The 27,391-nt window shown below is 35.8% G+C and overlaps 1 protein-coding gene across 1 annotated transcript in view; it reads right to left on the bottom strand.

The window, feature by feature from the left end:
* The window catches only part of ANO5 (anoctamin 5), a 110,162-nt gene that overhangs the window by 55,583 nt on the left and 27,188 nt on the right, over window positions 1-27,391 (bottom strand). Inside the window, exons 4-8 of the mRNA XM_032414322.1 lie at window positions 15,504-15,545; window positions 12,660-12,773; window positions 7,688-7,756; window positions 6,352-6,630; window positions 1,821-1,934 (exon numbers count right to left, since the gene is read on the bottom strand). Of these exons, the coding sequence (XP_032270213.1) occupies window positions 1,821-1,934; window positions 6,352-6,630; window positions 7,688-7,756; window positions 12,660-12,773; window positions 15,504-15,545 (618 nt within the window). The remainder of the gene's footprint in view (window positions 1-1,820; window positions 1,935-6,351; window positions 6,631-7,687; window positions 7,757-12,659; window positions 12,774-15,503; window positions 15,546-27,391) is intronic.

Below are 27,391 nucleotides of genomic sequence, written 5' to 3'. Positions count from 1 at the left end.
CTGAGTTGCCTTATTAATAATATCCCTTTGGGACATAGCAGAGTACTGTCTACACATGGTAGTTCAACACATTCTTTTAACTGTTTGCCCAGACAAGTGAACTGCCAAAGACAACATGAATAAATATCCAATTGAAAATTAAGCACATGTGAAAATCTCGATATGATAAGGTATAAGATTTTATATCACCTAGATTCCAACTTTTTTCTTCTTCTGTAGCTAATCCTCCTGAATCTTGAAAATTGAAATAAATAAAAAGGCAGCCTATTTGGGTATCTTGAAAAATGATTCTTTAATGCACAGAAGGGAAAATCCAGTACCTAACCTTGCATTCAGGATAGGAAAAAAAAAAAAAAAAGAAAAAAAAAGTAAAACTAACAGTAAGCTATAACTATCTCTCACAACAGCTAAGTACCACTGATCGTCTAGTGATCATAAATGACTGCTGGAAGGCTGGAGGTACAGATTAAACTTGCTGGTGACTGAGGATATTAATTTGGCTTAATGACCTGGTAACAGTAAGAAGAGAATTAATGCCCTAAAAACAAACCAAACCTCAAAATCTTCTAAAACTGAATGAGCCCTTCTGTGAAGAAAGACTGACAGAGAATGCACTGTATAGTGTTTATTAACCCACTATATATCTCTCTACCAAATGACCATGGCATTATATTGAATCTTTAATCCCCTATTAGTTCTTCTGCCAAATGTGTGCGGAGGGAGGGAGGGGCTTGGGGAAGGAGGATGGTTTCTCTTAACACTGAAGTTAATTTCACCTGAATTGATACTCCTGTTAAAAACTGCCACCCATTCTGGAAAATTCTGCCGTACTTTTATAGAAAACATATCAAAGATAATCAACTAGACAGTAAGGAACAGACCTCGTTCATCAAAAAGCATCTCTCTGTACAGAGAAATCATTTGTGAAAGGAAGAGTCAAATCGATATGGCAAACTTCATTTTCTTATTTCAACATATTGCTATGGCCACCCCAACCTTCAGCAATCACCACCCTGATCAGTCCCCAGCCATCTGGAGGCAAGACCCTCCACCAGCAAAAAGACTGCAACTCGCTGAAGGCTCAGAGGATGGTTAGCCTTTTTTAGCAATAAAGTACTTTTTAATTAAGGTATGTACCGTTTTTAGGCATAACCTATTGCACACTGAATAGATTACAGCTTAGTGTAAACAACTTATATATGCAGTGGGAAACCAAAAAAATTCACTTTTTAATGAGACATGAAGTAAGTAAATGCTGTTGGAAAAATGGTGCCAATGGACTTCCATGACACAGGGTTGCCAGAAACCTTCAATTTGTAAAAAAAAAACCAATATCTGCAATGTGTCATAAAGCAAGGCACAAGAAAAGGAGGTATGCATGTACTTAAAACCAATCATGTATCTAATGAACGAATACATAAATGCATATAATTTAAGCCAAAACTTCATAAATGAGAAAAGATCTGATGGGTTCAGATAGAAATTTCCAAATATTCTACTCTGCAGTGTTTTTTTTTTTTTAATAAAACTGCTATTTTTCAATATGGGTTCTAAAGAAAATTCACATACAAATGTAATATTTTTTAAAAATAAATTTCCATTGAAACCACAGTGTAAAGTTAACTATATGTTTCAGCATAGCTTGTAAATTTCTCAGCTGGGAACTAGGGAGTCTTTGGGGGATTTTCCCAACATGAGAAAGAATTAAGCAACCTATCATAAAAAAGGAAGCAAAGGGAAGATTCTCTCTCCCAACAAGGCAACCTCTGAATGTCAGAGGGAAAATGGGCTCAGTATTTCAAAACCAAGCTTATACTTACATCATGGAGTGGATAGGCAGATGAGTAAGTATTAGAAGTTAGCAGTCTTTCAATCCCAAACTTTTTCTTCCCATCTTCTATGCCAAAAGGACACCGTGAGAGAATATAATAAACCTATGAGGTAAGCATTAGACACACATTTCAGAACTTTATGCTATCCACATTTTTTTTCCCATCACAATTTAACAATGTCCAACTTTCTCTGAATGTAGATACAGGCTCTGATTACAGAAGGAACCTTCCCTCTGTTGTTTGAGGGAAGATGTAGAGGGTAAGCTTGTATGGAGTTTGCAGGTAGTTTAGCTCCTGGGTATGGGAGCTCTCTATTCTCTTGGGGAGAGGCAGGAATGGATCATGATTTATTTTGCTTCTCCTGTCCCAAGCTACTCTGGAAGTCTTGTGCCAAAATTCCTACAATCAGGCATTCAAGTTGGGAGTGTAATATCACCACTAACAGTTCAGCTGTGGGAATATGGGATAGAATTGATACTTAGCTATGCTGATTACTTCAGTTACACTGAGGATTTATACAGGGCCTCTTCCTGACATCTGAATTGATTAACACAAGATTACCATATCTCTACAACTACTTTGCATTCATCTATATCTTTGCATCAGTTTTTTCCTCCGTATAATTTTGGCTTTGGTGTTCTCTGCTCTCATATTTCTGCCAGTTCAATACTATCTGCACTTTGTTTTCCAGCACCTTTTCAGAATTTCTGCTTTTCTGATGAATTTGGTCTTTTCAGCACTGTTTTCAATCTATTTCTCTCCCCGCCCCCCTTCTCACATTTCCTAAGTTAAAGAATTGTTGGTTAGAGTGCTGGTTGTTCTCGAATCACCATTAGCTAATCTGGTTACTCATTTAAGTGCATCTTACTATTTTATGTTGGTAAATATATCATAATTTATGAAAGCAGTTTTAATTTTTACAAATAATATGATAGATATTAATTATTTTACATACTTTGGATTATTTCTTTAGGAAAGATTCACCAAAATTAGAACTCTGTCCTAGGGTATTAACAAAGTGGAAAATTTTACTCCACCAGATATTGAGACTTATTATGAAGCCATGGTGAAAAAAAAAATACAGCATGGTATTGTCAAAAAAAAAAAAAACAAATCTGTACTTAGGAAAGACATTATATGAAAAGATTATTACAAGAGGGGGAGGGAAACTATTATAATAGGGAGCCCTGTGAACATCTGAAAAGTCAGGCAAAAAGAGACTATTCTTTTTATTCATTCATTCATTCATTCATTCACTTATTCATTTGGGAGAGGCAAGCCAGGGTCAGGGAGTGTCCTTCTTTGCGGTAAGGAAGGGCTATTATACATGCCAGTGTTGGCTTGGGTTAAGGGTACATCAAAGTTTAGGTTTCTGTGGGAGGAAAGTTTAATTAATGTTCGGTCAATTCAGCTAATAAATACTTTGTTTTGATGGATCAGTGCGGATAAATAGTTCAGCTAGCCATTTATCAGACCAAGAGTGAGAATATGGAGGGTCTATGTTTGACTCTTATGACTACAAACTAATTACAAAAGGGAGAAATTATAAGGCTAATTATAAATCTAAAAGAACTGAAATTTCCCTGGTGCCAAAAGGGAAAGAGACTTCCTCCCCGACCTCTCTGTTCTTAGAGCATTTCCTTTAGAGAGCTTGTAATTATAAACTCTTTCTCTATCCCTTTGAGACTTATGTAAATCTGTAGCAAAGCTAAATAAGCCTCTTGACAGTTTTACAACCCAGGAGTGTTTTCCTTAAGTTTTCTAGGAGCCATCCCTTTTAAATGTAAACATCAAGCAAGATAGCATCCCTACCTCCCTGTTTCTATGGGAAAGTAGCCTGGGCACCTGACTCCAACTTGTAACTACTTGTTTGGCATGGAGATATGAGAAGCTTAATTTTTTCTTGGTATAAAGACAACTACCATAGATGGACACTTCAATCGCCAGGCGAATTTAGGATGAACTATGTGGCAAGTGGTGCTGTCAAGTCAAACTGGGAGATGGGGGCAGTGGTTATCTATGAATACTCATAGGGGCTAGGGTGATCCTTTAAAGGAAGCAGTTCACCAGAACGAGGAGTGAGGGATTTCCTTAACGGTCCCTGTTTTCTAGGACTACAGAACTCAAGTAAAGTTCAACATTGTCAGTATTGATGATACAAAAGGAGACAAAAGATCAAAGCTGCAGAACTGGGCCCCGAAGTAGACCTATGAATATATAGAAACTTGAGTTACGACAAAGGTGGAACTGAAAAACGGTATGAAAAGTTGAATGTTTTCAATAATTGCTACAAACTGAATGAATGACCACACATACGGTGGGAAATTGCACCATGCACAAAAATGAATTCCAGGTGGCTGCTAGGTTTCAATCAATGTGGAAAATAAAATAATACAACTTCAAAAAAATAACATAGGAAATTGACGTCATGGTCATGGTGGTAGTTAAAAGATTAAGAGCATGATTCATAAAGAAAAGGCTTGAGAAACTGGACTACATTAAAATTAAAAACATCTGTTTAGCAAAAGAAGCCATTAAAAGAAAGAAAAAGGAAGCACAGGTAGGAAAAGATCAGTAACGTATATGATAAACAAAGGGCTCATATAAGGAATATATCAACGATTTCTACCAATCAACCAGGAAAGACCTAATTGAGAAATAGACAAGAGACTTTAGCAGGGACTTCACAAAAGTGCCTATCTAAATAAGCAATAAAAGCATCCAAACACATATCAGAGAAATGCAAATTAAGACCATAATGACACACAAATAAATTTCAATACGAAGTAATGAAAATGAATGCACAAAAACTCATACAAGAGCTAAATCACCCAAATAAGTGTTGAACCAAAGAAGCCAAACTCAAAAGAATATATACTGCATGATTCCACTTTTATAAAATTTAAAAGTCAACTTCTGCTGAGGACAATGGGAATAGTAACTGGGAAGTTAGTAGGACTTCTGGAGGGTGAACAAGTTTTTCTCCTTGATGTGGGTGGCAGTTACATGGCTGTGTTTACTTTGTGACGATTCAGTGAGCTGTTTGCTTGCAACCTGGGGACCTACCTCTATTCATATTATGCCACAATTAAAAAAGAAAGAAAAAGAAAGATTGGTAAATTCTAATGTTGAGAAAGATGTGGAACATGGAGCACTCTCATATGTTGTTACTAGGACTCAAATTAGTACATCTTTTTGTAAAGAGTGATAGTGCAATATAAAATTTTAAATGTGTGTGCCCTTAGATCCAGTAATTTTGTAGCTGGTATCAATTTTGCAGAAAAATTTACATATACACTGAAATATTGTTTGTAAATCAGAAAAGTTGGGAATAAACTCAATAGCTGTTGGAATTGGGAATATATATACATGCTAGATGTTATAAAATATACATCACGAGGCTCAAATGTCATGATGGTTGTGAAGATGCTTTGAGAAGTATGAAATTCAATACCAATGTAAGAGGCTCTTGGAATACTTTCAATGTGTACATACATAAACTTGAGTGTCCTGGATGAGGATAGGAAGGAAGGGACTCTTCCACATTAATCTCCCAAATAACTTCTTCAACAGAGCAAAAATAGTTCTGCTCCACTGAAGGAGGAAAAACTGCTGTTTTAAAGCTGACTTAATCTAAGGTATCCATACTCTTTACACAGAACAAGTAAAGAGAAATGGATACTAATATTTCTATACCTGATCAAGTTCCTAATTTGCTCCTCCTGGTTCCCTGGCCTTTTGCTAGCTACTTTTTAACGTAACAAGTCTATCTAAAGTACTCTACAGTTTGCAAAGTGCTTCACACAGAGTCTTTCATTTGATTTTGACAATAATACCTAACACTTATTGAGCACCTAGTATATTCAGGTATCAAAGTCTTTCATACCTTAACTCACTTCATTCTCAGAGTAACCTATGAGGTAGACTTTATTCCTACCTTAACATGAGGAAACAGTGGTAGGGGAAGCATGATTCTTTAGGAGAGAGGCTTTTAATGGGAAACATAAAGGTTCTAGGACTACAATTAGAGAGGAAATATTATTATTCAGGACTGAAAATGGTTTTAAATGAGAGGAAAAAGTTTTGAGGTTTCTCAAACGCTATCTATATATAAAGAAATTTTAAAATTCCATTTTCATTTGGAATGACCAATATTCTTCCTGCTATGCAGTGTATTCATAAAACCAAACTCTAAAACCATTTTACAAAGAACGAATAAAACCTAAGCCCTGGCTCTCAATTAAGAGCTTGTCCCAGTATTACGTGAAGCCTCTATCTTAACTGTGTCCACACTGTCAAACTTTTGTGTTTAAACAAGTTTGATAAGTCAGTAGGTGAACAGGTTTAAGTGGTCCATGTGGACTTTTGAACCCACTCAATCCCACCAAATACTTATCAAAATGCATGCGGACACACTGTGCAGACATCGCACCACACACGTATACACACACGTACACAAGCACACACAGACACGTATGCCTCAGTTGAAGGGATGTGACCAAAGGTCTTCTCTACCTACAATTCTGTTTCTTGATGAGGACGGAAAGAAGCTTGACTCGTCTTCAATGAGGAAGAGTTCCTGCCGATGTCTGGTGAATTGGGCAGTGAAATATTCAGGATGAGGGTGCCTCACATTCTTTGGGAGCTTCAGAGGCCCAAGCATATAGGGGATATTCTCAGCTGGAGGAATATCACTCTCCTTAATAGGCATTTTGATTCCCAGCACTTCAGCGTAAGTAACTAGTACCTCCCAAGGGGCATGGATCTTGACAAAATAAGTCCTTCCATCTTCAGAGTTCTGTAGAAAAAGGAGGCAAAATAACAGGAAGCATTATGATTTATTTGTTACCAAACTGATTAAAGAAACAAAGTTTTATAAAATCTCAAACAAATTAAAGATGTTACAGCAGTTACAATTTATTGACATTTTTCAGCAAAACTTCTAGAGGAACAAATGCTCAAAACATATATCTATGTATTACACTTACATATACATGTATGTATATGTGTAAATGTTGTTGTGTGTATGTGTGTGTGTATGTGACAGAGACAAAGAAAGAATATTCTAAAAAATATATTTCAGAGTCAATGTACACTAGCCAAGAATCTACAGATACATATGTGATTCTGGGCAATCTCTTAAGTTATTAATGACTAACCATGAGCTCAGAACTGTGCTTAGGATATATGAGGGACACATACAAAGGATAAGACATACTTACTCTTCTTACCCAGCTATGTATGGCCTATACCTAGAAGAAGAACTTTAATAGGGGTTCAAGACACCGAAGAATGACCAAGTTATAGATTGTAACATATATTTATTAGTTCAGTAAAAACAGATAAATAAGAACTAGAGAATACTGGAGTTTCATGGACAAAGTGGGATCCGAAATAGGTCTTTAAAAACCATTTTGAAGGAAATTCTAGAAAACCAGTGGATGGCAAGAGATTTAAAAAAATAAATAAAAGAATTTGCCATATTCATGAGCAGAGAAAGTCATCTTGGCTTACCCATAGTGGGTTGTGCTATAAGACAGCCAGGTTAACTAGAGTGTCAGATTACAGCAGCCTTCAGAATGAGAGATATGAAACAAGACCTGTGTCTTCACTTTCTTTGTACCCTGAATAGAATTATGTATGTCTATTTTTACAATGTTTAACTCATCATCTTATATTCAGAGCACTGACCTGCTTATTTACCAGGAAGACCACAGGCCCTACCACCTACATATCTGTGGCCAACAAAACTACTGTATTGCTCCCAAACACGAAGTCTATTTGGTCAAGGTCCATAGCAGAAGAAAACAATGCTTCAAACACAGACTCTGGTACAAATTAACAACTATACTTACCCTTTTGTCTTCAACTTCCAACTCAAGACCTGTTTTTCTGAGATTTTGTTCAAATTCTTTTCTCCTTTCCTATGGAAAAACAAATCAATAGAATTATGTAGAACACTTTTATTTGCCCAGTGATAAACAGACTTGTTATTCCAGATGGTCCTCTGTCCCTCCCATGGTTATACATAAAAGTATTTTATGTATTACCTGCATCTTAGCACCATGTCCTGCTATTCACCTGTGTTAAAATTCATAATATAACTATAAAAATCCAATATATCTAGGAATAATTTCCAGGAAATGTGCAGGACCTCTATCTGAAAATATGTGCAAAACTTTACTAAATAACATGAAAAAAAACTTGGTAAACAGAGAGACATATCATGCTCCTGGTTGGGAAGACTCAGTATGACAAATATATCAATACTCTTAAAAAGAAATGATATATTTAATTCAATTTTAAGCCAAAATATCATTATGACTTTTTAACCTTGGAGAACAGAATAGCTTCACTTAGAAGAAAAATTAAATTAAAACTATCATTACTTGCGGGCTTCAAAACAATGCACTGATTGTTGAAAAATCCTGTGGCCTTCATTATAACTTAAGTGTGAAGAATTTTATAGTAACTGGCTTTATGATGATAATATAGAATGCTTACCTTCAAATTGATAGGTCTACCTTGATATATCTTCAAACTTTACAAAGAGTAAAAGATAATTTAATGTGCTCTTTTTCTCCACTTGCAAAGTTTGCTACAGATGAGAAAAGGTCTATGATAGTGGTGCAAAGTTTCCTCTCCACTACCCCTTCCTAATTGCCCTTCTGTTATGTTATCAGATTGAGACAGACAGCAAACTTCCAGAAGACCAAGGAAAAAGGAGGAGGTGGACAAGGAAAAGGAGGAGGGCATTCAAAATATTGTTATCAGAACTGAGAAAGCGAACGGCTCTTTTCATTCTAGTAACAAATGCTTTTGCAAGTTACATGGCTACCAATTCTCTGAGGTCAACAAAAGTGAAGAACTAAAAGGACTGTTAGCCAATGGACCATTAAACACTCTTTTTATGATACATTACTATAATTTGGAGACAGAATTCAGGAGTCCAAAAAAGATTAAATCTGCTTAAATGATAATCTTTCTATTCCAATCTACTTATTTATCTGAACAAGCTGAATTTATACTACCATATAAAAACAAGAGAGGAATATAGTTGAAGTTGAGCCAACTCATTCTGGAAATAATTCTTGTTCATCTATTAATAAAGAAAATATATTTAAAGCCCCTCTGTCCATCTCATTAACTGACGAACTTATGATGAGTTTATTTTTTTATGTTTGGTAATTGTCAAATTTTGTAACACAGTCATGATGCTTTATCAATTATATACTTGTACAATTGTTTAAAAAACTCAAAACAGAAGAAAAAGTTTAAGGCTTAGACTGTTCTGGTTAAGGGAAATAAAAACATTTCAATGTGTATACTTATATTTGTTGCAGCAAACTTAAAATGAACAAACAAGAGACTCCCAAAGGTAAAATATTTACTTCGGGAAAAATTTAAGTGGGGAAAATGGGATGGAAATTTTAGATGAAGGAGAAAAATAAATGATGTAAAATTTCAAGTGTGGAAGAAGAATTTCTTCATATAACTCATTTTTTTTTTTAATGAATGATGGTGGGTATCAAATTTCCATGATATTTAAGTTCTACGGAGATGCTAAAAAGTGGCTTAAATGGACCATTAGCAATACATCATAAATTACATCCTTTGCAACTATTGAAATGCAGTATCAGTAACTGGAGATGGGGAAGACCTGTAGATAGATCAGGATTTTAGGAGGGGTGGGGGATGTTCAGGAGCTCATTTTGGACCTGGCAAGTCTGAGACATCTATGAGACTTCCAAGCAGAGACACAAAATAGTCATGTGGGAGAGAAGAATGGACTGGAAAGTGAACTTTGGAATTAGCACAGATGTGGTTTTATAACTGTGAGACAGAATGTTTCATCAAAGAAATGCATGCAGGCTGGGAAAAGAAGAGGATTATGGATTGGACCCTTAGGCACTATGATAATAAAGGATCAGGGAGAGGAAGAGATTGAGAAGGAGCAACAAATGAAATAAAAGAAAAACCAAGAGGATATGGAGTTCTGGAATTCAAGTGAAGAACATACATATGAGAAGGAAATGAGAAACACGCTGCTAATAGGTCAAGTAAGATGTGGGTTGAGACTTGATCACTGGATTTATTTATACGAAAATGAGAATGGTTGAGGTGATGGCCTGATGGGAATGGGTTTAAGAGAAAATGGGACAGAAAAGAATTTGAGAAAAGAATAGTAGCTGGCAGGGAAACGGCTTAGACTGTTGTTCTTGGAGAGTGGGAAAATGAACTGAATAAGGAGGTGAAGCATGACTGCTGAGGCATGATTAACTTCACTCAGCTGAGGTCGACGGGCACAAACATGAGGTAAAATCTGTAAGTGAACTGCATGTCCTTCTTTCTGCCGGGTTCCGGAACACCGTCAGTGGAAAGGTGAGTTTAACTGCAGGTGCTGTTTTACCAAGGAAGCGCAAGTGAGGGAGGGGCAGGGGTTTGAAGGCATAGGTAATAGAGTGATTATATTTGTTGACCATTAGATTTAATTAAGCTGGATCAGCATAGGAAAGCAGTGGATAAGGACCAGCAGTGAAAAGGGGGTTAAGGTATTTGTATCTTATATGGTCCTGCTAGAAGGAAGGGTATTGGTCCAAAATATTTGAGGGGTTGGTCAGATAGTTAGATGCCTGGAATGAGATGATAAAGACTTGTAGTTGTTAGTAATGACAAGTTCTAGGTAAGTGAGTGGCTGATCCAGAGACTAAGATAAATGGAAAGGGGAGTTCAAGGAAGTTCTGTGTTCCCTCACACAGATGACTGTTTTAGCATCCTATCCTCTTTCTTCCTTCAACTCCCCTTTCCATTTATCTTAGTCTCTGGATCAGCCACTCACTTACCTAGGTGGGAATGCAAGCTAGTGCAGCCACTCTGGAAAACAGTATGGAGGTTCCTCAAAAAGTTGAAAATAGAGCTACCCTATGACCCAGCAATTGCACTACTGGGTATTTACCCCAAAGATACAAATGTAGGGATCTGAAGGGGTACATGCACCCCAATGTTTATAGCAGCAATGTCCACAATAGCCAAACTATGGAAAGAGCCAAGATGTCCATCAATAGATGAATGGATAAAGAAGATGTGGTATATATATATACAATGGAATATTATGCAGCCATAAAAAAAAACCCACAAAATCTTGCCATTTGCAATGATGTGGATGGAAGTAGAGAGTATTATGCTAAGCTAAATAAGTCAATCAAAGAAAGACATGTATCATATGATCTCACTGATATGAGGAATTCTTAATCTCAGGAAACAAACTGAGGGTTGCTGGAGTGGTGGGGGGTGGGAGGGATGGGGTGGCTGGGTGATAGACATTGGGGAGGGTATGTGCTATGGTGAGCGCTGTGAATTGTATAAGACTGTTGAATCACAGACCTGTACCTCTGAAACAAATAATACATTATATGTTAAAAAAAAAAAAAAAAGAAGAAGATAGTAAGAAGGGAAAAATGAAGGGGGGAAATTGGAGGGGGAGACGAACCGTGAGAGATTATGGACTCTGAGAAACAGACTGAAGGTTCTAGAGGGGAGGGGGTGGGGGAATGGGTTAGCCTGGTAATGGGTATTAAAGAGGGCACGTTCTGCATGGAGCACTGGGTGTTATATGCAAACAAGGAATCATGGAACACTACAGCAAAAACTAATGATGTAATGTATGGTGATTAACATAACATAATAAAAGAGTATTGAGTAATAGTTATCTGTGTATGCATTGCAATAATTAATGACTTAAGAAGGAACATTGGTGGAGAGAATGAGAGTGAACCAGGAGCTCAAACTGTTGAGAAATAAAACGGAAGACCCAGGGAAAGATTAATGACAGCAGCAAAGCAGGGCAATGATTAATCTGATCGGAGTTAAAGCTTGGAGAATTTTAGAGATGAGGTAGGAAGAACAGACTGTAATCAACAATTAGATGGGAAAAGGGTAGCCATTTACCAGAAAAAGGTCCTATGAGTGAAAATCAACCACCACCTGAGAGACTTGGAGAAGGCAATGAACCTCAATGAAGACCCCAGTTTCGGGGGGACATTCAGAGGAAAGGAAAATAACAGTGGGTGGATTTCAGGGGCCTGATGGAAGGGCCCCCAGGGAAAAAGGGTGGAAGAAAGGAATAGGGTCTTATGGGATAATATCCATTGTTTTTTATTTTTATTTTATATGATATTTATTTCCCATGTAAGTATGTTAGTAAATGTGTGTACATGCTTACATGTATGGATTCATTTATTAATTCACTATTTCAAATATCCAGTATTTTTTGAGCATCCACGATACTGCCACAGCTGTTTTAGGCATCTGGGTATATAGCAGTGAACAAGACGAAGTCCTTGGTCTCATGAACTTAATTTATGGTGTTGGACACAGCAAACAAGTTAAACAATGAATACATATAACTCAGAAAGTGATGTGTTATAATGAAGAGAAAACAGGATAAGGAATAGAGCATTGTGTGAAGGCTATTTCAGACAGCATGGCTTAGCCATACATTTTCAAAATGAAAACTGCCTACAAAAAATAAATATTATATTCAGACACACACCTCAAATTTTGGAGGTCACATTTAATGTTGTGGAGCTACATAAAAAATATGCCAGTCACTTGGAAGACGATAAAGAAGGTAGAGTTCAAAATAGTCCAAAAACACAAATTGACTTTACACATCCAAACCATTCTTAGATATTCTCACCCAGTCTCAGCTTTCAGTAACATCTGAGAGGCCTCTGACTTTTACAATATAATTCCATGGGAACAACCCTGTTGAACTATAGAAATTGCTTCTTTTAATGATTCCATTTCTCTCACCTAAGTACTTACCGCCTTTAATTCCGCTTCTTTCTTTATGTCATCAACATACGAGAGCACAAAATCAATTTGCCTAATCCCATCTCGGAAGAAGATAGAATCTTTGCTTTGTTCATCTTTTTTAAACTGCAGGAGAAATGAATGACACAGCTTTCACAGTTTTATTTTCAAATGGCAAAAACATGAAAAGAATTAGCTAAAATTTGGTCTAATTTTTTTTCTCAGTCCTGAAATGGCAGGTGAAGACAAATCACCAGAGTTTTTATCAACAAATTACATTTGTTTTAGAAAGTGAAATCCCATAAAGGAGATATATATACAAGAAAGACCCAAGATGAAGCTAAGCATTTAACTACATGCATACACAACAAAAATGATGCAATTATACCAAAATGTAAAATGAACATATGTATACATTGATCCCAAAACGCATATTCAGAGGGAGACTTGTTATCTTCATTAAAGAACATACCAATTAGTCCAACAGATAATTCATGTTCACACACTACTTTGGGGATGTAATTATAGACCAATTAATGCATCTCACTCTAAGGAAATTAATTGATGACTCATGCTTATACTGTTTTCATAAAATTGCCACTTTCTAATTCAACTTTGGAAGGGTTAAAATAAAATCAAGGTGCAGTTAAAAATGAGAAAGCAGGTAGCTTGCCAGCTGGTTTTACTACAAGTAAATGCTCATGCAGATCTTTCAACACCAGTCCCTAGGTCAGCCAGAATCCATCCTTTGTTTAGAATCTGTGTTATCAATTCTCTCAGTATAATAGTCAAACTGACAAATTCAATGTTCCCTTGTTGTATGGCTCATCAATTCCTTCCCTTTCAAAACCACAAAAACACTAGAGAGCTTCAAAAGAAGAGATCTCATGTTTGACTGATTTGGCCTTCCCCAGAGTTTATTTATAATATATAATACATAATATGTAATATTTGGAATAGCCCACATGTAATACTTAGAATGATGGCAAACAGATGATGCAGCAGATGTCAGTGATCTCTCTCACCCTGTGACGCAGTTATAACTTAACAAAGGCAATTTTCCAATTGCTTCAGCTAACCGGTGAATGGAGAACTGGGTGTTTTTTTACTTTTCATAACTGGTATTTATGTTAGTTTATGAGTTTCTGTTATGGTATTCTATGTTGTTTTTCACCCAAGGCAGGCCAGGGAGACCTCCCCTAAAAAGGAATGGATATAGATCAGTCATGTATAAGACAAAAATTTCATGTCTGACCTGGTCTTTGAACAAAGTAACTGTATTTTATCTAAGTGAAGGCAGAGCTGATGTGTCTTGGGAAGAACTAGCTCCCAATGCACAGGAGGAAATGAGTGGGAAAATAAAGAAACAAGATACATCCAGGGAGTCTAGAGAGTCAATATCAAAATACAGTAATTCAAATGTTATGTCTGAGTTCTCTGCACCCTAACAAAAGATGCATAATCATCTCCATTATCCTAAAAGTAAGTAAAAGAATCTGAGAAAACTTACTGTTATCATGTTACCTCTTGATTTATATAAATCACTACAGAAAGGAAAAGCAATCAAAACAAAAAAATCATTTGAGCTCTTGTAAATCATCATAATATTAAAACATTTTATGAAATCCACCAAAACTCATGGAAGCCAAACTGGGGCAGGGGAAAAAAAAAAAAAGGACTAATTGGGCTAAATATAATCAAAGCAAAAAATTAGGTGAAAAAAGAAACCAATAATTCTTTTGTTCTTAGTTTGTGACAGCCGAAATTTGCATGGTAGAGATTATTTTTAAAACAATATATATTTACAAATGTTTTTATTGTTTGGCAAGCTAAATCTAGGTCCACAGAGAAGTTCTGACAACAGAGGATGTAAATATAGAAATCAACAAAAATCACACTCAGAGTATTTGACTATTAGGGAATAAACAAAGTAACTAGATGAATAGTGACTCTAATTTTTCTGAGTGTTCAGTCAAAATAGGTATATATACTTCCCTTCTGAAAGCCAAATGCTACCTAGGAAAACCCAAACTTCCATCATGATGTCATGCCCTAATATTAACAGTAAAATGTTTAAAAATATGGAGAAATCACTGGTAACCTTGTCGATCACCATGAGGCACATGTCTTAGTACTGTTAACAAAAAACTGGTTGAAGCAAACTAGGGGAGAAAAGCCTGGTAATTTTGTTACATAAAACTGAAGGCTATTAAAAAACATCATTCTCCTGTTTTGCTCAAGACATGACAGTAAGATAATATTTTGCAATGTGTATATGTGTCTGTGTTTATATTTGATTTGTTCTTAGAAATGCCAATTTATAATGAGGCAAACATTTGGGTGGCTTTTCTTTGAATGAGGTAGTTGTTCTAAGGTTCATAGTCTAGGATCCCTATTGGGAGCTCATAAACTTCTAAAACTGTAGGCAAATTGCGTGTATGTGTGTGTATATGTATGTAATATATATTAATATATATATGTGTGTGTGTATACATATGTAGATACCAAATATAAATATATATACTATATATACCAAATATATATATTATAGTATATATTAGTATATATAATACATATAAATATGTATACACACCAAATATAAATATTATATATAATATATACATAAATTATATGTATATGAATAGACACACATATACATTTTTTAGAAAGAGGGTCCACAGTTCTAATCAGATCCAGAAACAATTAAGAATCACCATTCTAAAATCTCAATTGCCTGGGGACTGGGAATCAGTGACAAAGTCCCCCCAAATCACGGTATACATTGGAATAAAAGTGACTGGGGCTATTACTGCAGCCATCCAAAGCATAAGCAGCATCATTCAGCACTTGTTTTACCATAAGACGTCGTCTCAGGAACAAATTGAATCGCTTGGCAGACTGTGAAACAATCAACAGAAAGTTAGCAAATCCTGCCTGACATTAAAGATTCCCAAAACACAGGCACGCAAATACACAAACCTTCAGTATGATCACTCAGGTACACGTGTGTGTGTGTGTGTGTGTGTGTGTGTGTGGCATTTAAAGCTGGCAGGTGGGATTAAGGAGGGTACACGATGTGATGAGCACTGGGTATTGTACACAACTGATAAATTATTGAACACTACATCTGAAGCTAATGATGTACTATATGTTGGCTAATTGAATTTAAATTAAAAAATTAAAAAAAATAAAGTTGGAGGGTGGGAGAAGCTAGTAAGAGGGAAAGAAGAACAAATGTAGGAAGAAAACAATAAAGAACAAAGAAAAGGGGGGAAAATGAGACTTCAAAGTGAATTTCCCTAAGTTCTTTATACAGTCACTTTAAATAACATGTATTTGTGGAACTGAATTAAGGAAGAATGGAGAGAGAAAAAAATAATGAAGAAAAACATGAGAAGAATGGAAAATAAAGTAAAATATTAAGTATGCCCATATGTATCAGGCAAAGAAAGTAAAATCACTACAATTATACTGTATGGTATGGAAAGTTCACCTAATAGCATAAAATATTTCATAGCCTCCCAAAATACTGGGGTAGAGAAAGGGAAAGACATTTGGTTATTTAAATGCTGAGTTGTCTTCAATCTTTAGTCACTACGACCGTTATTTTTAAAACACCAAGGCAATGACCTAAAACATCTGGGAAAATCAATAATATCTGAAAGAAAATCAAACAATGACACACAAAGGCAAGTGCTGTGTGTATTTTATAATATAATGGAATATAAATACTCTAATAAAACTGCCAATAAAAAGTTTTAGTCCTTGTCATGGAAAAAGTTTTGCTGAAACTGTTGTTTTCTTAAAATAAGCTAGAGATCTAAGCAGAGGTGAGTACTGGAGTGAAACCTCGCTGCTCTATATAAACCAAGGACCAACTATGTATAGTCGAGTTAATACTGCTGTTGATTAAGAACACAAGAGACACAAGATGGATACTGGTGACTGCATGAAGCATATTTTATTTTATTTTATTATTATTTTTAAAATCCGTTTATTTTTTTATTTTTTAAAGATTTTATTTATTTATTTGTCAGAGAAAGAGAGAGAGAGGGCGCACAAGCGGGGGAGTGGCAGGCAGAGGGAGAAGCAGGCTCCCCGCTGAGCAAGGAGCCTGATGCGGGGACTCGATCCCAGGACCCTGGGATCATGACCTGAGCCACCCAGGTATCCAGCATAAAGCATATCTTAAACTGCATTTTTCTGCTGGGCTGACATTTTTCATCTTAGCACTTTAATTTTCTTAGGATCTTTCTTGAGATCCACAAGTTCTGTTATTCTCAGATGTTTTTCCTAAATTCTTTATAGAATTATTAAGGGAAAGGAAAAAGTTGTGCACTAAGAAGTCATGCAGGAACACATTATAACTTTCATGGGCTCTGTCTGGCTTATTTGCTTTCTGTGGGCTCCTTCCACCATTAAAAAAATTTTTTTTTCAATTTAAAAAGAAATAAATGAGGGGAGTCTGGGTGGCTCAACTGGTTAAGCATCTGTCTTTGGCTCAGGTACGACCTTGGAGTCCTAGGATCCAGCCCTGCATCGGGTTCCCTGTTCAGTGGGGAGCCTGCTTCTCCCTCTCCCTCTTTTGCTCCCCCTGCTTGTGCTTGCTCTCTCTCTCTCTGACAAATAAATAAATAAACTCTTTAAAAAATTTTTTAAAATAAAAAGAAACAAACGAATATACATATATGTGTGTGTGTGTATATATATATTCATATACACAATTATATTTATGGGGTTTTTTTTGTTTCTTTAATTCTGATTTTAGAAGAAATTAAAATTAAAACTTTTCCATGGACTCCAAAAAGTGTCGTGGGCCTAGTAGGCACAGTACCCACTGTGCCTATAGAATAAGTTGGCCCATGGGGTGCCTAGATGGCTCAGTTGGTTAAGCGTCTGCCTTCAGCTCAGGCCCTGGTCTCAGAGTCCTAGGATCAAGTCCCACGTCAGGCTTCCTTCTCAGTGGGGAGTCTGCTTCTCCCTCTCCCTCTGCCCTGTTCCCCTGCTTGTGTGTGCTCTCTCTCTCTCAAATAAATAAATAAAATCTTAAGTTGGCCCTATGGTCATGAATTAACTAAGTATCATACATTTAAGAGCTGCTAAGAGCGCAGGGTTTAAAAAGTTAGCTAGATGATTCCTAAAAAGCCTTCTGCAATAAATACATCTAATACCAAGTTAGTCTGGAGCTTTCAATACATACGATATCTTCACAATATAAAAACCAATGGGATCAATACCAGCAGTTGGTCTGAAAGCATACTGACTCAACAGTTAATATTTTTTAAACTTGATTTTAAATATATTACAAGATCACCACCAAAGGACTTGATTACAAAAAGATAAAATTACGATCTAGAGATAAAAATTATTGAATTAATAACTTTATTATATATTTCCATCATGTGCTAAATTATATTTGCTTTTTTATTAAAAAATGGGTAACACTGAAACTAATGAAAAGGTATTTTTAAAATCATTGCTATTTCCTTGTTACCTTAGTAACTATTTGATGTATTTATTTCTGGCTTTCTCTAAGCACTGAATTTTTTAATATAGTAAATCATTATATTTAACGTACGCATTTTTCTTGCCTTTTTCATAATATTACCATAATATTAAAATAAATTTTCATATATTATATTATTACATATATTACATACATATATTATAAACTTTTCATAAAAAGTTTTCTCTATGTAATTTCAATTCATTAAATTTAATCTAACTTATTTGTAAGAAGACACTTTAGAGTCCTTTCTCTAGGAATAGAGTTGATAACCTGTATTATTGGTGCCACATAGTAGGAGCTGTTAATAGTATCTTTCTCTCATTATATATAATCTTGATCACTCATCTGCATTCCTCTTTCTCTATGTATTTCTTTTTTCTCACACCCTTCCTTGGCCATTTTTGAATGTCAATAGGCCAGCTACCACCAACACAGGCCCTACTCAGCGTGCTCTAGCAGGAAGCACTTGAGAGATTGCTGTCTCAGCTACTAGATCATTGGCAACAGATGAGGCAGGGCATGAAAGTCCAATACCATAGACAATTCTGGAACGTATACTGTAAGCAAATGAAAATCAATATAATTCATGGAGTTGCAATACAACAAGCCATTCAATGCTCTGACTTTCTCAGCAAGAAAAAGTCCAGTTGCTCTTGAGACTTCGATTTCACATTTAAATCTACATTAATCCTTGATGATAAGGATGTAGATACTCAATCTACAAACTATAAAACCCATTAATGAGTGGACCCTACACAAGTTCTAAATTTAAACAAAAACCACAGTAATTAAACAGTAGCTACCAAATCTTAATGTCTTTGTGCCAAACACTGGGTACTCTGTATATTTAATGTTATCAGGTAGAATCTTATTAATTATCAGCAAATTATCAGTAATAAAGACATATAACCAGCTAGGTACACAAAAGGCTTGCACACCCTTGGTGTTCACCCAATAAAATAATAAAAACAACAAAAAGTCAACTACTAGCAAATTCTTACGAAATCGGTAAAATATTCCTTCTTGAAAAATATATCTAAATCCTAAACAATTGCTAAGTTTCTGATGAGTTTTAATATTGTATATGTAAGTTTCAATTTAGTAAATGGATGTTAATTTAGAGAATCCCCAGTTATGTGTGACCATGTCTGGACATGCCGACGCTTGTGGATTCAGCAACAGACTTTGCTTTGACAGTATATGTTTAACTTCCTTGAAGACTGCTTTGAGTGCATTTCATATTCCCAGCCTCTGTGGTCTACATATTCCTGTGCTTAAACTGTAGCTTCAAAATATACAATAACAGCCATGTGGAATTTCCTTTCTATTTTTCTAGTTCGAAGTATTAGATGGATTAATCAGACACAGAAGTATTTGCAAATACTTGCAATGGACCTTAAGAATGTACAGTGAAACACCAAGCTTTAAGACTGTTCCTCAAAGACCAGCACATAAAAATCACAGAGGAGGGCGCCTGGGTGGCTCAGTTGGTTAAGCGACTGCCTTCGGCTCAGGTCATGATCCTGGAATCCCTGGATTGAGTCCCGCATCGGTCTCCCTGCTCGGCAGGGAGTCTGCTTCTCCCTCTGACCCTCCCCCCTCTCATGTGCTCTCTCTCATTCTCTCTCTCTCAAATAAATAAATAAAATCTTTTAAAAAAAAAATCACAGAGGAACAATTAACCATGTAGCAAAAAATTTAAGGAAATGGATGTTTGCACATAAAAAGAGAATCCAATTTATGAGAAGAATGTTAGGAAAAGGACAAAAGATTCCGGTCTTACATGGCAAGAAAAATCAAAATTTCAATGTCTGAATTCCTCAATCAGTTTCACCAAGAAGTAGACACTCCCTTTTTTTTTTTTTTTTAAGATTTTATTCATTTATTTATTTATTTGAGAGAGAAAGAGAGCACAAGCAGGGGAGGGGCAGAGGGAGAGGGAGAGGGGGAATCCCAAGCAGAGTCCCCACTGAACACGGAGCCCAACGCAGGGCTCAATCCCATGTCCCTCAGACTATGACCCCAGACGAAATCAAGAGTCAGATGTTTGAGCCACCCAGGTGTCCCAACACTCCTTCTATAGTAATGGGACAAGTAATGTCAATGTTCACTCTCATTTATTCATTTTCTTTGTTTTGGTTTTGGTATTTTTTCACAGAAGAAAAACTTTGGAAGTTTTTTCCAAACAGAATTTAGGATGAATTTTCTGGTGAAGATCCTTCTAGTGGAATTTTTTTTCCACTGTGAAGACATCTGAAAGCAGATAGAACAGATCTCTAAAACTGAAGACATGTGGGGCACCTGGGTGGCTCAGTCAGTTAAGTGTCTGCCTTCAGTTCAGATCATGATCCCAGGGTTCTGGGACCGAGCGCCGCATCAGGCTCCCTGCTCTGCAGGAAGCCCGCTTCTCCCTCTCCTTCTGCTGCTCCCCCTGCTTGTGCTCTCTCGCTCTCTCTATCAAATAAATAAATAAATAAAATAATAAAATTGAACACATGCATAGTATTATGATTTCTTAGGAATTTACTGTGAAATGGGATTTTATGAATCTTTAATACCCTTACGCTTAAGACTTTTCCTAACTATTTGTATATCCGTTGCTTCATAGGAGAGAAATTTTTGAAGTTAAAATTAATAAAATATATTATTTTTATCAACTATGAGTATATTTGACAAATTTGGCTATACACTATTAACTATAAATATGCAAAGCTCAATTTTAAATACACCAATGGCACATCTGCAGAAGGCCCCCAAAAAGGAACTGCAATTCATTGCTGAAACAGACCAATATGCAGGAATACGGTTTCTCCCTTCTTTCCAAAAATTCAACTAATATAATGTTAAAATATTCATTATTCTTTTTTGTAATAACATATTTACTTTTAATTTTTATTTTTTAACTAGCAAGACTATATATATATATATGAAATGAAATGCAATAATATATGAAATGCAATAATATAAAATGTATATATGTAAATATATATGAAATGAAATACAATAATATAAAATGTTCACTGATGTATTTATTTTTTGGCCAACATTATTACTCATTTCACGATTAAGCCTGAAATATATTTTGTCATGCAGGGGAGCTATATTTAAAAAAATTAACTATTTCAAGTATCAAGTATCAAATATGCTGTGTATGGCACTCTAAATAAAGAACAGACTGGCTTAGAATTTTATAACAATGAATATCATTCTAGTGAGGCATTACATACTGAATATGTTATATTAAATACTGTAACAACTAACACAGAAAAAAAAACCTTAGAGTAAATATTTTCTAATACTACTACCATCTTTTTTTTGTTAACTGAGACCACATAAAAGGATGCTCACATGTTGAATAAGCCTAAAATTAAGAGGTTAAAAAAATGTGGGAGAGAGCCTTCTGTATGTTTCTATTTCATACATGGAAACCTCACTTCTCTCAAGGCCAGTCTGACTTCCTTTGTGAATGACCCGCACATAGTGAAAGCTCTGGGTCTTCTGACATTCTACTGCCTTGGTGCCCGTACTATTCATGTGGCAGAGTATGGTGCTTTAGGATATTCCATATGCTTTAATCTTTGCATTTATATATATATATATATATAAAGGTCTAGTTGAAAATTGAAAAAAAAATATAAGATTATCAAAAATATAAAGCATCTATAAACAAATTTAACAATAGATGTGCAAGACATATACTGAAAATGAAAATGTTGCTGAGATGGATTAAAGAAGATCAAAATAAAGAGATATATTCCATGTTCATGTATTGAAAGATCAGTATTATTAAGATATAGATTCTTCTCAAATTTCTCTAAAACTCGGGGTGCCTGGATGGCTCAGTCATTAAGCGTCTGCCTTCGGCTCAGGTCATGATCCCAGGGTCCTGGGATCGAGCCCTACATCGGGCTCCCTGCTCGGCGGGAAGCCTGCTTCTCCCTCTCCCACTGCCCCTGCTTGTGTTCCTTTTCTCACTGTCTCTTTGTCAAATAAATAAATAAAATCTTTAAAAAAAAATGTATCTAAAACTCTATGCAATACCAATCAAAATACCAGTAAGATTTAATTTTTTTTTGGAATTATCAAGGTGTGGGCGCCTGGGTGGCTCAGTTGGTTAAGCGACTGCCTTCGGCTCAGGTCATGATCCTGGAGTCCCGGGATCGAGTCCCGCATCGGGCTCCCTGCTCGGCAGGGGGTCTGCTTCTCCCTCTGCCCCTCCCCCCTCTCATGTGCTCTCTCTCTCTCATTCTCTCTGTCTCAAATAAATAAATAAAATCTTTAAAAAAAAAAAAAGAAATTATCAAGGTGATACTAAAAAGTATATGGAAATGCAAAGAATCTAAAATAGCTGAACAATTTTGATAAGGAAGAACAAAGTAGGAATAACACTCTGCCTGATGTTAATACTTACTCTAAAGTGGAAATAAACAAGACAGTATAATACTGGCATAAGAATAGACAGATGATGGGACAGAATAGAGAGTTTAGAAGTAAACTCACGTATACACAGCCTACTGATTTTCCACTGAAGTCCCAGTGTAATTTATGAGAAAAGGATAGTCATTTGAACAGATAGTGCTGTATTTATATTAAAAATAAACTTCAATCCTCACCACAAGGCATCTACAAAAGTTACCTCCAAATAGATCACAGGCCAAAAGTAAAAGTTAAAACTATAAAATAGGAAAATCTGAGAAAATCTCTCTTACTTTGGTATAAACAAATATTTCTTAGATAGAACACAGAAAGCATGGATCATAAAAGAAAAAGATGAGAAATTAAACTCCAAATCCTTCAAAATTTTGTTAAAATATTTTAAGTAAAGTCACAGACTGGGGGAAAATACTTGCATGAAAACAGCTGACAAAGGTCTTGCGTACAGAGTACATAAACAACTCTTCCAAGTCAACAGGAAGTTAACTTGACTTTTAAAAATACACAAAAGGGCGCCTGGGTGGCTCAGTCGTTAAGCGTCTGCCTTTGGCTCAGGTCATGATCCCAGGGTCCTGGGATCGAGTCCCACATCGGGCTCCCTGCTCGGCAGGAAGCCTGCTTCTCCCTCTCCCACTCCCCCTGCTTGTGTTCCTGCTCTCGCTATCTCTCTCTCTGTCAAATAAATAAATAAAATCTTTAAAAAAAATAAAAATAAAAAATAAAAATAAAAATAAAAATATACAAAAGATTTGAAAGGATAGTTCACAGAGAAGATATATGAATGGACAATAAGCCCATGAAAAGATGTGTAACTTCATTATTTTTCAGGGAAATGAGAATTGAAATCATACGATACCACTATCTTCCATTAGATTACTAAAATTAAAAAGCTAACAATATTAAGTGCTGGTGAGGGTACAGAACAACTAGAACTCTCATACATTACCGGTAGGAAAGAAAAATGGCAGAACCACTTTTACAAAGAGTTCAGCAATTTCTATAAATTTATACATATTCTTTCATAAGACCCAGAAGTTTTACTCCTAAGAAATGAACCAAGATTAATTAAAATATATGTCTATACAAATTATGTATGTCGTACATGAATGTTCATAACAGCTTCATTTATAATGGTCCCCAAATTGAAAACAATATGAATATCCATCAACAGGTGAATGAGGGGGCAGCTGGGTGGCTCAGTTGGTTAAGTGCCTGCCTTCGGCTCAGGTCATGATCCCAGGGTCCTGGGATCAAGCCCCAAGTTGGGCTCCATACTAAGCAGGGAGTCTGCTTCTCCTTCTGTCCCTCCCCCGCTCATGCTCTCTCGTGCTCTCTCTCTCTCTCAAATAAATAAATAAAATCTAAAAAAAACCCCAAAAACAGGTGAATGGATAAACAAATTTTGGCATATCCTTACAATGAAATACTACTTATCAATAAAACAAAATAAATTGAATAAAAAGCTACAGATATGTTCAATAAGATACAATTTATCAGTATCATTGGAAGTTCTGGATACACCTCAGCAACATTATGCTGAACAAAAGAAGCCAGACACAAAATAGTATATAGAGTCTGATTCTATTCACATACCACTCTAGAAACAAAAAACCAAATCATTGTGTCTAGAGCAGAGGTGAAACAGCAAAAGGATACTTTTGAGGTAATAGAAATCTGTATCTTGATTTTTGTGGTTTATTAAAACTCATCAAACCATACACTTAAAATAGTGCATCTCATTGTATGTAATGTATAAATAATAAAGATGATAATTTTTTAAAGTTTTTGGCCTGAACAACTAGAAGTTTGGACTATGTGTAGCTGGAATATGAAACTCTTCAACAGGGAGCTTTCTTATGGAGGAAGAAAAAAATTACATTTTAGACATAGTAATCTTGAGATGTCTTTTGATACTCAAGTGCATATAATGGGAAAGCTATTGGATATTTCAGTCTTAAGTTGAGGAGAGATGTCTATACTGGAAACTTAAATTTGAGAGTTGACAGCATATTGGTGGCATTTAAAGCCATGAAACTACATGAGATCACCAGGACAGTGAATTAAAATATCTGGGCTCTGTAGTAATCATATCTACATTTATACATAGATCAATTATAAATACTATGCTACACTTATACTGATTGGTTCTGGTCTACTTATTTAAAGGTAGCTTCTGTACCATATAAGTTGTTAAATATCTGGAATATCATCCCTGAGGTTAAAGACCCACATCCCTTCAGAATCTGTCCTGTTTGTTGTTCCTAAAGCATGCCTCTACTATGACTTTCCAATTCCCATTCCTCTCTCTTTAACCTATAAGTACTTTTCAAATTATATCCCCAAACACAAATGGTACTCACTCCAAGACAAGTTTTCTTAGGTACGGTTTTCTCCATTTTCCTGAATTTCATTTAATGGCTTTAGTGTCCTTTTAGTATCTTCTAGCAATTTAGGTAGCCACTTAGCTAGCTACTCAATCAAATCCACTGTTGACTACTTCAAATGAAATGTTAAATTATGTTAATTCTTCTGTATTTATAGAATCATTAATGTTGAAGTTCTATCATAATAAAAATGATAGGAACCACAGGGTTTCTTTTTATTCCCCAAAAAGAAAATATGTGCAATGATATTCTGCTGGATATCTTTGGTTCATCCCAGCAGATCCCCTTTCTATCCCTCCCTACCCAGCTTCTTCTTGTGATGATGACTGGTGTAGATATCAAAGAACTTCCTAGACTTCTGGCATCTGTGATTATAGAGAAGGAAGAGAATGAGTGTCTTCCTTCCCAACATTAGCTTCAGGAAGGCTGTATCTCTCCACTGAAGGTCACTGAGCCTTTCAAGAATGTCTTCAGTACATGATGCTCTCTTTCTATTCCCTTCAGTGCTATCAATGATAAAAGATGCACGGATACTAGATCTATACATAGCAGGATTCTCTAGCACCCCATATTTGTAAAAGGTTTTCATGAAGACCTCCCAAATTATCCTACTCCGAGTATGGCTAATAGGACCCTGAATGATACAGATTCTTCTTTTGTGATATTTTTGGGACATTAAAAGGAAATTTCCCCGGAGAAATGGTTGATCCCAGGACTGATAACAGGGAAAGTATAAAATGAGCTTAGAGCACTTTGCAGTGCCACAAAGTAAGTAAATGCTAGAAACAAAGCAAAACAAAATTAATAGGCGTATGTCAAAAGGATATAGGTCAATCAAGAAAGTTCCCAATAGCCACAGCTACAACAATTTGAGCAGCGAAATAAATAAAACAGTACTGGATTTATAACACAAAATAGAAAATAAATATCCATGAGTCCATCCTGATATAAATGAATGAATGAATAAATGAATGAATAAGAGATAAATTTCCCATACAGAAGAATTCTAAATAATTCATTCATTGAAGCACAACCCCCCAGTCCTTAAGTGTAGGCTTCACAGATTGACTTTCTTCCAAAGTATATAGTATAGAAAGGGAGAAGAGAAAGAATAACTTAATAGCAGAGCAAACTGACAAACACTACTTCAAGCCAGACAATCAAAGTTAACATTAAGAATGGTAAGTCATGTTGACAGGACATACCCTTGATATAATGTGATGAAAATATCCCTTAACTTCCATTGTTTTCCCCCCCAAAACATATTTATCCCAGTCTAATCATGAGAAAAACATCAGAAAAATCCTAATTGAAGGACAGCCTACAAAATACCTAATCAGTACTTCTCAACACTGTGAAGGTCATCAGAAACACAAAAAGTATAAGAAACTGTCACAGCCCAGAGGAGACATCCTACTAAATGCAGTGTAGTAAAAAATAAATTCAAAATGGATTAAAGACCTAAATATGAGAAATCCTAGAAGAGAACACAGGAAGTAACCCCTTTGACATCGCTGTAGCAACTTTTTTCTAGATAAGTCTCATAGGGCAAAGGAAACAAAAGCAAAAGTAAATTAGGACTACATCAAAATAAAACACTTCTGCACAGTGAAGGAAACAATCAACAAAAATAAAAGGCAACATATAGAATAGGAGAAGATATTTGCAAATGACATATCTGATAAAGGGTTAGTATCCAAAATATATAAAGAACTGAAGGGGCGCCTGGGTGGCTCAGTTGGTTAAGCAACTGCCTTCAGCTCAGGTCATGATCCCAGGGTCCTGGGGTCAAGCCCTGCATCGGGCTCCCTGCTCAGCGGGAAGCCTGTTTCTCCCTCTCCCACTCCCCCTGCTTGTGTTCCCTCTCTCGCTGTGTCTCTCTCTGTCAAACAAATAAATAAAATCTTTAAGAAACAAAACAAAACTGAAACAACTCAAAAAACAGATATTTAATTAAAAATGGGCAGAAAACATGAACAGACATTTCTCCAAAGAAGACATCCAGATGGCCAACAGACACATGAAAAGATGTTCATCATCACTTACTATCAGGGAAATGCAAATCAAAACTACAACGAGATATCATCTCACACCTGTCAGAATGGCTAAAATCAACAACACAAGAAACAGCAGGTGTTGGGGAGGATGTGGAGAAAAAAAGAACCCTCATGCCCTGTTGGTGGGAATGCAAACTGGTGCAGCTGCTGTAGAAAATAGTATGGAGGTTCCTCAAGAAGTTAAAAATAGAACTACCCTACCATCCAGTAATCACACTACTAAGTATTTTCCCAAAGAACAGAAAAACACTAATTCAAAGGGATACATGGCACCCTATTTTTATAGCAGCATTATTTACAATAGCCAAGATAACAGAAGCAGCTTAAGTGCCCATCAATTGATGAATGGATAAAGAAGAT

The sequence above is a fragment of the Phoca vitulina genome, unplaced genomic scaffold (genome assembly GCF_004348235.1).
Source record: "Phoca vitulina isolate PV1807 unplaced genomic scaffold, GSC_HSeal_1.0 scaffold16, whole genome shotgun sequence".
Classification (NCBI taxonomy): domain Eukaryota; kingdom Metazoa; phylum Chordata; class Mammalia; order Carnivora; family Phocidae; genus Phoca; species Phoca vitulina.
This window is presented reverse-complemented; position numbering and strand designations above follow the sequence as displayed.